This window comes from Corvus kubaryi, unplaced genomic scaffold (genome assembly GCF_017639235.1).
Source record: "Corvus kubaryi isolate FWS band 111438036 unplaced genomic scaffold, C.kubaryi_AGA036_p1.0 37308, whole genome shotgun sequence".
Classification (NCBI taxonomy): domain Eukaryota; kingdom Metazoa; phylum Chordata; class Aves; order Passeriformes; family Corvidae; genus Corvus; species Corvus kubaryi.
In genome coordinates this window covers 14,367,543-14,384,331 of record NW_024581096.1, presented here as the reverse complement: position 1 = coordinate 14,384,331, position 16,789 = coordinate 14,367,543, and the positions used below count along the sequence as shown (strand labels likewise).

General features: G+C 42.2%; 1 protein-coding gene across 4 annotated transcripts in view; it reads left to right on the top strand.

The window, feature by feature from the left end:
* Nucleotides 1-6,854: 6,854 nt before the first annotated feature.
* The window catches only part of UNC13B (unc-13 homolog B), a 206,048-nt gene continuing 196,113 nt past the window's right edge, over nucleotides 6,855-16,789 (top strand). For all 4 annotated transcript variants that reach the window (XM_042028646.1, XM_042028645.1, XM_042028644.1 and 1 more), the window contains exon 1: nucleotides 6,855-6,960. In XM_042028646.1, the coding sequence (XP_041884580.1) occupies nucleotides 6,939-6,960 (22 nt within the window). In that variant the 5' untranslated portion in view covers nucleotides 6,855-6,938. The remainder of the gene's footprint in view (nucleotides 6,961-16,789) is intronic.

The following is a 16,789-nucleotide window of genomic DNA, read 5'->3' as shown; positions in this document are numbered from 1 at the left end:
AATTTTTATTTTTTGTTGCTTAAAAAAGGAGTTTTGAGGGAGTAATGGGGAAAAAATTACAATACGGACGGTGAGATATTTCTTAATTACTTGCTATTGCTTGTCTTACACTTCAGCAATCGGCAGCACAGTGCTAGATATTGCACGGGCATTTAATGAAATGGATAAGCTTCTCTTACCTTTGCATTCAAAATTCTTTTGAAAAGGATTTTTCTAAATCCTTTGGAAACAGAGACAAAAAGGCAAGTGAAAACGTGAACTAGAGAGACTCCTGGTGAACTGGGAAGAACAGAACTGCAAAATGCTTGCTTTCTGCACACCCCTTTGAGGAGGCTGGTGGTAAAAAATGTCACAACAGGGCTTTTATTCCGCTATTGCAGCTCCAGAAGCTTGGGGGAGGGAGGGCCAGCTTGCCTGCCTGCCTGCCTGCTTTTCCGTTTTTCTTCAGGTAGCAGGAAGGCATGGTACACATGCACACTGGTCGAACTCCAGCATTATGGAAAAGTTTAGCTGGAAAGTTAAACAGTCTGTTTCCATAGGAAGTGTCAGTCACTTGGCTCTTCTAGAGGGCTGGTGTCTCTCCTCAACTGTGTGAGGTTGGCCTTTCCCTGCTGTGTACTTTATTCCTCTAGAAAGTAATTTTACAAGTGCGTCACAAAAATTCTCTGACAAAAAACGTTACACATAAATACAGTTCAATAGCCTCCTGTATTTTTCATAGGTCTTACTGAGGCATTTTTTGTTTTAATGTACGAATTCCTCCTCTGTCCCTGCTGCTCTCAGGTAGCAGTTACGCTACGATAAAAAATCACGCCAGAGATGAGAAACTCTGTCTTTCACTTTGCTCCCATAGCAAAGTGAAAGATATTGAATATTTCTGAGGGGTAACTCTTACGTCTGTGATACTCTCTCCTAGAGGTTGACTGACTGACTCAGTGGCTTTTTGACTGTGGTGTTGGGATGGTGGTGCCAGTCAAGCAGGCAGAAGAGCCCTTTGTGGTCTCACAGCTTCTTCCTCAGAGCCGATTGCTTCTACTGTGTTTGCCAACAATTCTAACTTTGACAAATAGCTCCCCTTTATGTCTGACAAATGTTCATATTCAAAGAATAATAACTACAAAAGCAAGAGAAGAGGTACCCCCCTCAGCTTCTCTATTGAAGAATAACCTGCTGCACTCCTCAAATATCTGCTAATGTGAACAGAACAAAAAATGAAGATACATCTGTAAGGCAGGAAACAACCTAGGTGGGGTAAGGGTGTTTTGCACCTTGCCAAGTTACAAGTGGCTCCTGTTGGAAAGGGAAAATACCTGATTTACTTAAAATAAAATAGTTATTGACTCCCTTTGTAAGAGGGAAGCCATGGCTCAATTTAAAAATGAATCCAGTCAAAGAGGAGTATGGAAGAGCAGAATGGGTGTCACCTGTTCCTATAGAATCAGAAGGTGACCATCTCACAGGACTCCACAGATACGTGTAGCTGATCTGTGGCACCGTGACCAGGCAATACTGGTCTGATCCTGATGCGACCAGCCAGGCACAATACGTGCCACCTACACCTGAGAAGTCCTAACTCAAACTGAAAAGGTGCAAAACAAAAATAATACAGTCAGAAATAGTGATCTCTAGACTGCTTGGAAAAAAAATGCCTTTTTTAAATCTGCAAAAGCAAAATTAGAAGACAGAGTTGCTGTCTCATGTCTAAATTTCTAATTTCTTCACAGAAAGGGTGATTAAACACTGGAATGGGCTGCTCAAGGAGTGGGTGGAGTCACCATCCTTGGAGGTGTTTAAGGAAAAACTGGACATAGCATTTTGTGCCACAGTCCGGTTGATACGGTGGTGTTCAGCCATATGTTGGACTTGATGACCTCGGAGGTCTTTTCCAATCTAATTGATTTCATGATTCTGTGATTCTTCAACATAGGCTTTTGGGAAAGCAGCAATAGTGGCACTGTGCATGCTGGCTAGGTGAGGGATCACTGGCAGACAGCATCAGTCCTAGCATGCATGGTTAGATCCTAAGGAACTATCCCTGTTAGGTTCTCTACTTCACAGACCCTGTGTTGCTGGCTTTGCTGCTCACTGCTTGGACAGACAAAGACTCACACTACACATGTGTAGCCCTGGGTGTAGCCCGCAGTGTAATCCTGCTGTGTTCTTAAGGACAAACTCCCCCAATATGAACATCAAAAGCCATATTTGGGATGCTTGGGATAATTGTAAGAGAAATGGCTTCAGTTCTATCAACTCTGCCATGAGCAGTTGAAAGACTTTTCTGCAGAGCAGCTGTAATTGAAAGATCAGTTCCCATGGAAGCTGCTCTCATGTAGAGGGTTTTGTCCCTGAGATGAAAGGATCCCTCTTGCCCCTCCAGCCTTTTGAACATGCATTTGTAATCTAAAAGCTGGCAGATCTCTTTGTGCTATTTTAAATGGCTATGCAGTGACAGTGTCCATGCGTCTCATCATTGCTAATGTATTTATAATCAGGACACCCTTTGATACATCCTTCCTTAAAGAATTATAATCACCTCCATGTTGTGGGTGGAGAATTAAGGCACAAAACCTGAAGCCTACCCAAGCGGTCATGCTATGCATGGGGGAAAGCTAAATGGCTGCAGAGAGTTCCTGAGCCTGCCAAAAGGAAAGGCTCACTATAGGGCCTTCAGTGGCACGGTGGTGGGTTAGACAGGACAGTTGGAGCGGCATTTAAAATTAAGCCACTGGTTAGTGCCTCAAATGCCAGATCACTGTCACTTCCAGATGTCATCAAGCTTTAGGAAAGGACGAGACCGGGACACTGGAAAGAGGACGTTCCAAGTTGCAGCCCAAAGTCTGGCTGCTTGTTTGGCAGGGGCTGCTGCCCTGTCCACCTTGCTGTCCTACAGGTGCAGAAATCCTATCCATTCCCTGATCTTTAAAATTTTTTGATAAGTTTTGAGTGTTAAAAGCGACATTCTAGTTCATGTATAATTGAGCAGGCTGCTTCCCTGTACGTTTCAGTGCATGTCTGGGGTGTTTCTCAGCTAGTGCACTGACTATAGACTGCAATTCACTCCAGAGAATGGCGCATTTCAATATGTTATTGAAATATCTCCTTCACAGAGGTAAGACGCTACACAGGGTTGTGAAAGAGATCCTGTTGTCCCCTAGTGGTTGTGCAAATGTTACATTTTATTAATAAAGAAAATCAGAAATACCAGTGAAAGCCATTTCAGTAGCCTGTTGTCTTACAGCCAAATAAATCTGAGGACTGCCTCTCAATATAAGAATATCAATCAACTGCTTAGTCTATATTCAGTACTGAATTCCTGCCAAATGTCATAGGGTAAATTAAAAGCTTTTTTTCCTTATCTTTAGAGCTTAGCCCCAAACCCCAGGTCTGAGATGATTTTTTTTTGTCAGTTGCATAACAGTAAAAATGGTTTAACAGATCTAAACCCTTTCATTTAAAATAAAGCCCATGTGGGTTTGCTACACGCTAACTTCCAGCTTGACCTATTCTCTGGCAACAAATACAAAACTCAAAAAATGCAGAAGAACAAGAAGAGAAGAAGCAAACACAGTTTATGTAGACTGCAAATATAGCTATAGTATTGCTCTCTCAACAGGGAAACTACAGTAAATAGGCAGGTATAAAACAGCTGGCAAGCTGCAGTGACTGGAGTATCACCCATTTATTACTTTCCTATTCAACAGCAGGTGAACCGAGACCAATGGCTGGGGTCTGAGTAGCCAGAGAAAGTTAACTCTTGCTCTGCAGGGAACAAAAAAAATCCGGTGTCACTTTGGAGTTGAGAGTAATGCCTCAGTTCTGAGTTTGCAGAGTACCATTTGTTGTTCAGGAAGGCAGATAGTCTCAGTGTATATGGAAGTTACTATAGTGTGCTCACTGCATTTTGTTTTTCCTCCTTAACTCATCATTCTCAGTAGAATTCTCCAACATAAAAAGTACATGGCTGATGGACAATTTAGATCTGATCTCTACAACAGGTTTTAGGGCTTTGCTTCTAGTTAAGCATTTGTGAACCTGGCATTCCCTTTTGTGGATTTTTAGAAACAAATCTGGAAAGATCAGTCATGTTTAATAGCTTGAGAACAGCACAGAACTTGGGTTTTTTTTTTCCCTCTTTCTACTGCAGCTTTTTTATCACTAAGTTATTTTTGTATTTATGACAACAATGTCCAGAGGAAGGACTAGAAACAATAGCAGAGAAAGATGTGTTGGGGAGTGTCACTTCAGCTGGGAAAATGTAAGGAAGTTGATTTCAAAGAGCAAACATAATTTAGAAGAAGGTAACTCTACCTTGCAAAAGTTTCACAGAAGCAGCTTGATCCTTCTTCCAGCCTATCTGAGATGGAAAGGAGAGGAGATATGGACAGACACACAAGTACAAATTATTCCTTTTGATTAGACAAAGTCTGGTAAAACACTTGCATCTAATTAGACCTCAGAACTGCAGGGAAATTATAACATCTGTGATAATCCCAATGTTCACTGTTACTGTTGGTGGTAAGAGATCTCATCCTAGCTACAAGACACTTACTTAATTGCCACGCTTGCTAATAACCCATCACTACAATTTTAAAATGCATATGACATCATCTGCCCTTGATGAGATAATTTCCCCATTCTGGTAGTATTTACAAACTGTGGGCAAGATAGGGACTTGCTGTACCAGGTGCCGTGTGACGCAGTCTGTGACAATTATGGCCTCGAATGTTTTAATTTTTAAATTAGGACAGGCAGAGCAATGGGGCCCAGTAAAGGGAGGAAAGCAGTCATGATGAGATTGTGTGATTGTGGCAGAAATTAGCTTATGCACAGTTCAAGGGATTTTGTTTGCAACAAGGCTGCAAACAAGGCAGGAAAGGAAAGGCATCAGGATAGCTCAGGGACCCCCAAGCACATCTTTTGCTGATGAAAAGCTCTGAGGCCCTGAAGAAATGCAAAGGAGTGATGGAGATCTGAAAAGGCCAGGGATCTGCCACTCTACCCTGAGACACATGGGAGATAAATAATGACTTTACAGAGAGAAACACTAACTTCCCTTCAACTTAACTGGAAAGTCAGTGTTGTGCCCAGCTCACAGGTGGGGCAAGCTTGGATGATGTACAGCCAAAATGCAAAGGCTGGTGTGCTGTAGCTCTTAAAGTCTGCTGCTGCTACATGTGATGAACACGTAGAGAAGCAAAGCAGAGGTTTTGCGGAATCTAGCAGCATTTCAGCAGCACTGAAGCCACATCAGGGGCAAGAAGAGATTTCTTCCTGGGTTGCCTCAGTGCTGGCACTTGCAGCTCCCTGTACTGACAGTTCCCATTCACACTGCTAAGTGGAAGTGTTCCCAGTCCCTTGAGTCTGCCTTTGGTAACACCCTTAGCACACTGTCTGGTTGTTTGTTTGCAGTAATATCATGGTTTATCCTTTCAAGTGGTTCCTCTTGGTATCTCAGAGATATGTATGTTTTTGACACATTCCCTTCAGTGATGCACTTCTGGGCAGCAGATGTAAAGGCAGAAAAACATACTGTGCTGGACAGGGCAGAAATTAAATCTCCCGAGTCTAGGCGTGAACTTTGGGAAGGTTGGTTGGTCTTTGAAACACCCAACTAGGAGTCTTGTCCTCCACACTCTGTGTAGACTTTGGAGTTGTTCTAAATATTAATGGGATAGCAATCACATTATATGACATTTTGCTGTTGAATTTCAATTTCAGAAATTATTTGCTGGATCTTCTGTTTGGAACTAAAAGGACATTCTGCAGCGTTATGGCTATTTATAGTTTGGGATGAAGCAGCAGTAAAAGCATTAGAGAAAACTGCCAGAACTGGGCTCAAGGGAAACCACATCAGGAGGTTTTTTCTGCAACAGGCAGGTGACCTGTGAGTTGCTCAATCAAAATATGAGGATGCAAACTTTGGAGGGGTCTGAGATAGACTAGACAAGCAGAGAGATGGACTGGGTATTACCAACCACACAAACATGCCAGGTTCTGGAAAGCCTCAGACCTGGTTGCCCTTTGTAGCTGGAAAGGTATTGAGGGAGGGCTTTAGGACACCGTAATCACATCTGCTTCTCCTGCTTTTCCCTAAGTGTTGGTTTATGGCTTTTTCCATGTGGGGGAATACAGACAGCTGTTGTTGTGCATACGTCGAGATTCTTCATCATCAGTTGAGGTCTTTCATCATCAGTCAAGATGGTGAAGGGCCTTGAGGTGAAGCTGTATGAGGACTGACTGAGGTCACTTGGCTTGTTTATCCTGGAGGAGACTGAGGGGAGACCTCACAGCAGTCTACATCTTCCTCATGAGGGGAAGCAGAAGGGCAGGAACTGATCTCTTCTCTCCAGTGACCAGTGACAGGGCTCGAGGGAACGGCCTGAAGTTTTGTCAGGGGAGGTTTTGATTGGATTTTAGGATAAAGTTCTTCACCCAGAGGGTGGCTGGGCACTGGAACAGGCTCCCCAAGGAAGTGGTCACAGCACCAAGCCTGACAGAGTTCTAGAAGCCTTTGAACAATGCTCTCAGGCACATGGTGGGATTTTTGGGTTGTCCTGTGCAGAGCCAAGAGCTGGACTCGATGATCCCTAAGGGTCCTTCTCAACTCAACACATTCCATGATTCTTACGCTAGCAAACCAGAACCTGTCCGAGCACAGGACAGGTATGAAACCCTCCAGCGAAGACACATCCAGGGCGTTCCTCCTCCAGCGAGTTCCCTCACCTTTCGGGAGTGAAACAAAAGCCTGAGAAGAAGAGAGGCCAAGCACTAAAACCCCGCACCCGCGCGCAGCCCGCCCGGCCGCGGGCTCCCCCTGACGCGTCCCTCGTCACTCGGCCCTGCCCCGGCGGGACGGCCCCGCCCCGGCTGAGGCGCCGCCGCCGCCCGGTGTCCGCGGGGCGGCATGAGGAGAGCCGGGGGCGGCTGCTGGGGCCGCCATGTCGCTGCTGTGCGTGCGAGGTGAGCGGGGCGGCGGCGGCCCAGCGGGGGGACACGCCTGGGCAGGGTTTGGCTTTGTCCTGGGTGAAGTGGGTCTCAGTCTCCCGGGAGCGGGGACGGGCGTGCCGGTGCCTCCCGGCTGAGCCACGGGCGGCCGCGGCCCGGGCCGCCACCTGCACCCCTGGGCGAGAGGTGCCGCACGGCGAGGAGCAGGTGCCGGGTCCAGGAGCGGCGGTCCCGGCCGGGGAGGTCCGGATCCTCGGGAGCCCTGAGGAGCCGTGGCTGACTTTGGGATTTGGCTCGGACACGAGTTGAATCGCTGCCGCCCAGTGAACGGCGCTGGCAGGAAGCAGTCTGCTGTCACTCCGTATACTCGCCTTAGAGCATGCATTGTTATTTCAGATACATTCCTAATTACCTCCTCATCCTGCTGTGAGCCTCGTCCCCTTGCTGAACAGGTTGCGGGAAGCCGAGACTTTCTCTGCGCAGTGGGTTATAGTGCTGTCTCCGGTTTCCCATTTCTTGCTGCCTTGTGCTAGAAAATAATAATAAAGAAATCCCTGGGGGAAACCATCTGCCAGGGCTCACGCTATTGGGACGTGTCTCCCTGCACTGAACGCCGTGGTCACAGGGCGTCCCCGAGCGCAGTCGTGCCCTGCGGCTTAAAAGTGTAGTTTTAATGTTCTCAGCTCCTTTGCCAGGTATGATAAAAAAACTGGCGCTCCTGGCAGTTCAGCTCTTCTTTCACGCACACTGGTTTATTTGATAGCAGCTCCTTATCCAGCTGTTCGTCACCTTTTTGAGTCAAAGTCCCTCTGTCGGTGGTGGTGTTGATAAGATGCCCAGGAGAGTATCTTGAAGCATCTCGACATGTGTTATTTTGGGGAGAGCGCTGTTCTTGGGGAGCGTGTCTGAATTAAGTTGCAGCCCTTTTATTAAACACATACTGTGTTTAAGGGCTTAGGAGAGGTGCACAAGTGCAAAGTTTATCTTAAAAATGCTTTTTGTACAATTCTGTGTAAACTGTGAAGCGTAGACTTGTCTAGCCCATTTTGAAGGTTTTGATGAAATCTCTTCATTGAAGTTGAGTCTGATTAGCTGAAGGATGCTTATATGTGTTACAGGTGTTTCTTTATTCTTTTTGGTGGTTCATCCTCAAAATGTTTTCAGAGTGTTCTTTAAAGAAATGTGGGTTTGATACCACTTGAAGCTGATTGTCTTAAAAATGTATTTACACAGTGTTCACGAGGAATAGTGAAAGAACATGAACTGAATGATTGACCTGCTGAAAGTATCTTCTCTTTTCAGGGTGTTTATTCTTGGTTTGTAGGGGTTTTGGGACAAAAGCATTTCAGGAACCTGGAATGGTGTGCTCTCGTGTTTGATTTATTCTTTGGTTGTGTGTAAAGAGCTAAAGAAGAAACTTGAAGTGGCTGGTGACTCTGTGTGAAGAATTACTGTGAAAATTATATCTTCCATTTCCATCTACTGTGTGAAGACAGTAGAAAACACCAGCATTCATTTAAATAGATGATACTGAGCAACTTTATGATAAGATTGCAGAATGTAGTCAATTTACATCAAGAAACATGTTTTCTGAAATAGGCATGACTGTAAGAATTAGCTGATGAGATCTCACAAGCAGAAACCATCAAACATGAAATGGAAGTATGCTGAGGTAGAGCAGTCTGAAAAACAAAACAGGTACCAGAAGTTGAGATAAAACAACTGGGGCAAGGAGGAGGTGACTTTATTAATTGCCACTTCTTTAAAAAGCCCAACAGATGTCACTTTTCTTTATTTTTACCTATACACTGAAGTGAACTAATCTTGTTGAGACAGCAGTGAGCTGTTAATAAGAAAGTTGAAAAAGCTGATTTTTTTTTTTCCATTCAAAATGGTCCACATGTAAGACTACATAATAATAGTGTGGGGTTGGATGGTGTAGAGCTGAGACTAACAAAGACAACAAAACCCCCATGGAATAAATGTAGGTGATTGGGACACTGCTAATAGCATCTGGATTGCAGTTTTACAGATAAAGGAAAATGTGGAAAAAGCCGTAAGTGTCAGTGTCACAAGAAGCCTGGCAGTCAGAAGAATAGTGTTTTAATTTATTGATATATTTTTCACCCCTCTTGAGTTACGCACATTAATAATATTTTAATGAATCGCTAATCTAAAACAGTGCTCACCAAACATGTCTGAGTACTGCCTTTGTTCCTGAAAGACCAGCTAGCGCACATGGCTTCTTGATCTCGTGTTGAGTGCTACATTTCTTTTACCTTCTTGGAGAAGTAATTTTTATGTGTGGTTTTTTTTCCTTTTTTCCCCTTTGTTTATTTGTTTTGATTTGCTGTTTGTTTTATTTGTTGTTGTTTTGTTATGTGGCATTTTCTGTTTGTTTTGTTTTTTCCCAGAATCATTGAACTATATTGGCCACAGAAATAGGAAGCACCTGACAGAAAATCTAAGCTCAGAGGAATTGTGAATCTGGGATTGTCTGCAGCTGTTCAGGGGATGCGTGAAATGAGCCAGTGGTAACGGGCTGTTGTAAGAGCAAATTAAGGGATTCTTTTGAAGCAGGAAGATATGCAGTGAGTGTAAGTGAAGTGAAGGAGAAAGGAAATCCTGAATATTACATGATTGAGGCTTTTAGGAGACTTCTTTGTATTTTGATTCCACTGCTTAAGTGCAAGAGAGATTGCATACACTCCTGTTCAGAGCAGCTGTGTCTGGATTATGTCTGATAATCTTCTCTTGGCATAGTTTGCTTTATTAGTTTGCATTTAGTGTTGTATTTGTGAAAATAGCACATATTAAATAAAAGTAATCCCAGGGAAGCAGTCTAGTTTTTCACATCAGTCTTGCATTGTTAACTCTCTTGGCTTTCTCTTGTAAGTGTTGATTTTACCTCACATCTCAACCTAATAAAATTTCTTCTCCTGATCTTTCCTGTCTCCTGACGGGGAGATGGGAATAACTGCTGTCTCAGCACAGCTTGCAGGGGTCATAGCAAAGGGGACCCTGCTGAGGCAGGATCACCCGGTCACTGGCTCAGTTTGTCATTGTCCTGACACATGCTTCATGCCCTTTCACTTGCTCATTTTTATTGCATCCTACTTTGTCCCCAGCCCTTGCTATCTCAAGACCGATGGTTCTCTTCTAGTTTTTCTCCTCCGTGCTTCAACGTGGCTTAAGCTGTAAATTCACCGTCACTGTATTTCAAACTGCCTGACCTGCCTTGTCCACCTGGTAATTACAATGTCAAGGATGTTGGCAGTGGGGTTCTTCCCTCATCCCTGTGCACGGTACCTGACTAGTCAGGGCATAGTGCTTTTGTGTAATTGTGCTTTTATCTTGGGGCCTGATCCACAGTAGCTGTGAGATTTGGCTGCCAGAGGTAAGTGGGAGATTGACTTGGGTGAGCTCTTGCACTGTAGAATTTCAAGTTGGCTGCTGTGTGAAATGACACTGGACGTTAGGAATGATTTTTTTTTTTTGTTTGCCTAATTGTTATCTTGTGGCTGCTCTGAAGAGTTAAAAGAGCTTGTGACATTTTTGTCAAAACAGCTGGAGTGTTGGAATACTACTCAGAGAACTTAACTGTCCATGCCTGTACTGTCAGCAAAATTTGAGTTCCGGAACTGAACTGAACTCCGTTGACATTCAAGTGAAAGAAGCAAATAAGGGAAATGGGAATGGATGTTAATGATAACAGAAATGAAAACATGTTCATCTTGTGAAGTACTTAGAAATACCTGTACCTGCAAGCCCAGTGGGCAAGTGTCAGGAGCTTCTCTTTAAAGGATTTTTCCCTACCTTGATATAAGGGCCTCGATTCACCTCAGTGTTCTCTGTAAGATTGAATGAAGTGCCTCCAGCCTTGTGTTGTGACAGTATTCTCAAATGGTTGTAGAATTGAAAAAAAAACAAACCCTACCCATCTTTTTGTAGGTCAAAATGGTGAAGAAGAGAATTGGGCATTAGAAGTGGTAGCAGAAAAGCAGGGCTATAGCAGTAGGATATTAAAATAACATAATGATTCATTTAGAATTTGCTGTGTGACTATTATGAACTCCATTTCTGTAGTTGTCCATAGTACGGAAGCTACCAGTGTAGGTAAGTGTTGGAACAAAATATTAGAAATTTGGATAATAAGGCTAAGATAAAAGTGTTTTCTACTAAAAGAGCATTTTTGCATTGTGAGTTAAGTTTGAAGTGTATAAAGCTGTAATTGGAGAGAACTTTTAAGATTTCTAGTTTTTTCTGTTGGTCAGTAAAACCTACAAACCACGCTTTTGATGCACAGGTGATCATTTGATTTCCCATTTAAAATCCTCACTCTGTCAGCTTTGGGCAGTGTTACTGCAGGTTTTAATAAACAGTGTGGAATCTACTTTTTAAGTATTTAAGGATGATGAATTACTTGAAGCCTCCCTATATTTCTCAGTGCAATGAAGGAACGGTACAGAGATGCTTCCCAAATTTGAATAATGTCTGCTTCCTCCTTGTTCTCATGGTGTACTCTGAGCTGACTCCTTCAGTTTGGGATCTGCCAGACCAAACTTGTTAAACCTGTTATTAGCATATTCTTTTAATATGCAATAAACTGCTGCATTTAATCAAAATGCTGAAAGAACCTAGTTTTAAATTGTGACAGTCCGAGATCTAGTTGCAGCTTACACAGCAGCATTGAAAGTCCAAGCAAATTCAACTGCTTTTTTAAATCCAGGACCTTAATTCAAATTTTGACTTGAATGCATGTGAAATGCATATGTCTGATGGCAAATGGTATTCCCATAAATTTCCTGTGAAATTTCTTCCTGCATATTTTTTTTTGTGCCTTGTGGTCAAATTTTACTGTGTGTTTTGAAAAATACTTTAATCACTCATTGAAAGCTGTTCTTGTTGCTCTTCTCAGAGATGTTGAACTGGAGGGATGTGTCTACTAACTCTTTGTTGCTTTTTCATCCTGATAATTCCCTGTGTGGTCTTGCAAACAGATAAGGAGCTACTGTGAAAGTGTGTAGGGTCTTCACTAACTCTGCCTCTTTCTTAGGTTAAAGCTTAGTAGTTAGTACCTGGCATTTTCTTGGTGTGGAATTGTATGTAAGCAGCTTGCTGTTCTTGCCTCTTGTTTGAGAGAAAGATTTCTGGAGTCAGGAGTTTAAAAGGTTTCTCTTTAGCACTTGAATTTGGTTTTCTTTGCAGTCTTTATTTTCTGACTGTACTTCTAAAGTTTGTGAAGTAGTGAAAATTGCGTTTAATATTGTTGTGTTGATCTCATCCTTGTTAAATTGAGAAGTAAAATCTGCTTTACTGGTATTGTTGGCTTGTGCTTATCTGTGCATGCTTTAGCCATGTTTGCCAAGAGCTTTGCTGAAGTAATGTTTTGCTTGTATACTGTGACCTCTAAAATTTGGCAGATGCTTTCTGTGATATGGATTCCTATTCCATAGGTATATCCTGGGTGTTTGGATCAGCTCTCTTTGCATTTAGCAGGATTTCAGACAGATTTTCTTTTCTCTTAGGCCCTCCTTATACCTAATGAGGCTGCTGTGCATATTTCTTGCTATTATTTGCCTTTTCACTGGCTTATGTGTCCTGCTTTGTTTTGTGTAAATGGCAAATGCCCAATTGAGCAGGAGTGAAATATGGCAGGCATTTGGAGTGGGAAACACCACTGATCATGGCCAGCTTCTCAAGTGACTGTTGCTGTTTCACTGGATACCCACTGTACTATGGCATTTTACCCTTTATTAAGACTGTCCTACCCTCGTCAAGTTGCATGTCTCAAAAAATTCCATGTGTGCACAGTTTAGATCAGTCTTTCCAAGCCGGTGCTGAATAGCAGGCATCTTTTTTTTTGCCCCAGAACTTGAACTCCTTAGGCATTTCAGACATTTGTCTGGAGTGCTCAGTGATCTGTAGGTAGCTGACCTACAAGTGTGCTCCGAGTGTCACCTTGGGGGTCATACACTGCTCCTCTTGGAGCCTCTTTTCTAATCTCTCTGGATGCATTTAAAACAAAGGTCACTGGCCTACAGACTGGTTCACTGACATGTGAATTGCAGTTTTCTAGACCTCCTGATTTTTATTACTTTCACGCTGGATTTTTAACATTATCTTCACTTGCCAATGGGCTGGAAAGTACCTGATCTCATGGGTGCTTGCATCTTCCTGAGAATGGGGCAAATGTTTATGGGATGCCTAATGCTTTCTCACCATTAGCCGTTAAATTAGCTGGTGGGTTGGGAGGGCAGCATCCTTGTTGGTGTTTTTTCTCTATTCAGATTTTTTGTTGTATTTAACTCTCTTGCTTTTCCCTGCATTTAACTTCCTACGTCTCAGGCCACATAACCTGTGTCAATAGAGTTTATTTCTTGTATTTTACCATGGCTTTATAGCTCTTTCAGGTAGAATGACATTCAGCTCTCCTTTTCCTTGAGGAGTAGTGGCTTTTTGGTCCCCTGGAAGACCCCTAATAAATGATTCCTGAATCTGATTATGACAGTTTTGGTTCAAATTTATTCTTCTCAGTCAACTGGTAGTAATTACTCTCAATTTTATGAAATTACCCTCTCTGAAATGTCTTTTATGTATTGCTAGGGATTGTTTTTGGACAGCCCATGTTGCATTTGATTTGATCACAGCTACTGCAGGTGACTATTAAATAATTGTTTTGTAGAAGAAAATTGGAGTGGTGATCCGAAACAGTTGTTCTGCTGCTTAACAGTTGTTGAGTTGGAATGCTGTGTGCAAGTTTTGAAAGAACTGAAGAAGTGCTGGCAGGCATATGAGCTCTCCAGCATTTCTCTGTTTAACTGTCTTTATATGAGTAATGCTATCTTCTGTGATGAGCAGACTTCAGCTAAATACATTGTGAAATACAGTATGTGCATCTATGTGTCTATTTCAGCCAGGAAGAAAGCTTCAAGTCTAATCCAGATTAAAAAAAAAAAAGTTAAATTGAGAAATCTCTAGTTGATAATTTCATAAAAAGATGGAAATGTGATTTACTTGGTGCATCGTAAACATCTGAGATATCCAACTCTTTGATCAGGCTTTCAAAACAGATTTCTTACTGTCCTTTTAGGTTATTTTCCCCATTATGTACTTTGAATAATTGAATAACTACGCTTCAAAATAACAAAACGTTGAGTACCTACAGATATTAGTGGTCTTTCCCTTCTTGTGTAGCGTGGAGTGCAAGAGACCAGCTGTGGCTAGAAGATCAAGTTAGATGATGAGAAGTCCTCAGTTGAGGAATTCTTTTGACTGATGCAGGTTGAACTTCTTAAGCACCATATTATGGCCTGGATTCATGTCCTGCTGTTGTGGAAAGTGGCAAGGAATTGGAGCACAGTACTGGCAGGTATGTGGCCTCTCTGATAGCTGGATGTGGGCATCCTGAAAATGAAAGGGATTGCTGCCAGCTAATGGTTGTGACTTAGTTTATGTTCCCTCTGGCGTACTGCTCTCGAGTGCACGTTCATAATTCTGTCACACAAGTTGGGGTGGGATTTGGACAGAATTTGTGCGGGAATTTGGTCCATGCATTCAACATGGAAGCACATGCTGAGAGAGTTTCAGTTCACGAAAACCCCGTGCTGAGAGAGAATTAAGTTGAGGGAGTGTCAGGTATGAATAAATGTTGCCTGCTTTGTTTGCAGGATTTACTTTTGCTCGCCACACTTAAATTTGTAAAAGTGTTAATATTGCTGGACAGGGTGCATGGGGTAGAAACTGTGTTAAAGGAGTTAAAAATCCTGATTTTGTTCCCTTTTGGATTGTCTGCATCTGGTGAGTCAGAGCATTTAAAAACATAAAGAAGGTATGCTGTTTCAACAACTTTGTGCTGGCCTCGGTGTCTTGATGCTCTTCCTTGCAGTTGAACATATGTATAAATGGAAAGTGGATTGGACTGAGATGTCTTGTCTGATGACGGGTAAGAGGAGGTGTCTTGTTCAAGATAATTTTTAGCCTAAAACTGTTGGTGAGTTTGAAAAGAAATTTGGCTTGAAGCCTTGACCGTGTCCCTTTAAGGAGTACTGGTTTCAACCTTATTACTTAAAGCTCCTGTGACTTAACTCTCTTAAATCTTTACAACCTCAATGCTCTGCTAAACAGACTCCAACATTTCCACCATAGAGACCTAATTATTAGGTATAAAATAACTGCAGAATTATGCTTCTGAGTATTTTGTTTTCTCTGCTCAGGTCAGTGTAGTAGTACTCAGCTTAAAAACCATCATTAAAAAAAAAAAATAATATGCTTTGTCCCTTGGCTTTTGGGTTGCCCCTCTGTTCAGACAAAGTCTCACCATATAACCAGCCTGCTGTTGTCTTTAGTGGCATCTACGGAAAGGATTTTGTATCTGGAGCCAAGTGTGGTGGGCCATGAAAACCCTTCACTTTTCTGAGCCCTTGTGGCAGCACAGTGGTGCAGTCTGTATGCCAGGGATTCAGGCATGCTTGGATAAAGTGAAGGGAACTGTGGAGGAACTGCATCACCTGGAACCTGTTCTGAAGCATATGTAGGGCTTTTGTCCAACATCATTACCAAACTCCCATTTTTCTGAATACTTAAGTACTGGAAGGGCAAGGAATACAACTTTTGTAATAGCTTCTCCAACCTAAGGAAAGGCGCACCAACTTCTGCTGTTCTGGTGCTGAAGTTAGTAAGCAGCTTCAGCATTAAAAGAAGAAATTTGTCACATATTGTAATCAACGTAAAGCTGATGAATATGTAGATAGTGAATTTCTAGACAGAAACCTATTAGAGACATTTTTCTTTCCTAAAGACTTGTATAAACTTCAGAACAAGTTTTCAGAAAATGTCCAGAGTCCTCAGATTTTCAGTACCTGCAATTATTCACATGTAGTTACCACAGACTCTTCTGTTTCAGCAACCTCAGTCCTCTGCAAACAAAGTCCTTGTGGAGTGTTACGGCTGCAATTACACACTGGAGAGCTACAAACCCTTGTTCTGGAAATCTTTAGTAATTGTTTCTTTCTAGAGGGCCAGGAGTACCAGACACATGGTGCCAAAGTAGTTTGTCAGCTTTGTGTGAGGAAGGAATTTGACTGCTGAGTAAACTATTACACGCATTGTAGAAAACTGTCGTTCTTCTTCTGTTCCTCTTCCAAATTTCATGAGTTATTCTTCGTTGTAAGATTTCGTTAAAAGCAAGCAGGTGGTGTTCTTCAGGAGATTATTTGGCCTCTTCATGCTTCATGTGGCTCCTCTTTGAGAGTCAGAGAGGTCATAAATTACTAGAAAGCTGAGATTGTCTTTGTTCTTGGATTTGGGATTTCTAATGCTACCAAAATCACAAAGCCATTTTGTAGATTAGTAAAGTCCTGGTTTTAAATGAAATTCTCAATATTTTGTGGTTCAGACATCCCCAACCTTGAGCTCCTGATCTGAACCTAAATTTGTAGTGTGCTGCTTGAATTTGGCATGCAACATGGATATGGATTAGTAGGGAAGGAAAAATGGATATGAAGCAGTAGTTTAATCTCAGCCTTTCCTACCTGGTATAACTTGCTGCATGTGCAGAATATTATTAGATTTTGACCTATCAAATTAAGTAAGTGGAGTCTGTGTATGCTCCATTTTAGTAGGAGATTTTTTGAGGAGATTAACTGCTTAGAAACTCCATAGTTATAAGGCCAGAATGGATTGTTGTAATCATATAATATGACCCTCTGTAGTACATAGGGTTTTTTTTATTATAACAACCTAGGGTCTAACAGAAAAAAATCAGATTCTGAACTAAAATTGATGAAGGATTTTTTACAGTTCTCAGCAGTTTTATGTTGATTATCATCATATGTGACAAATT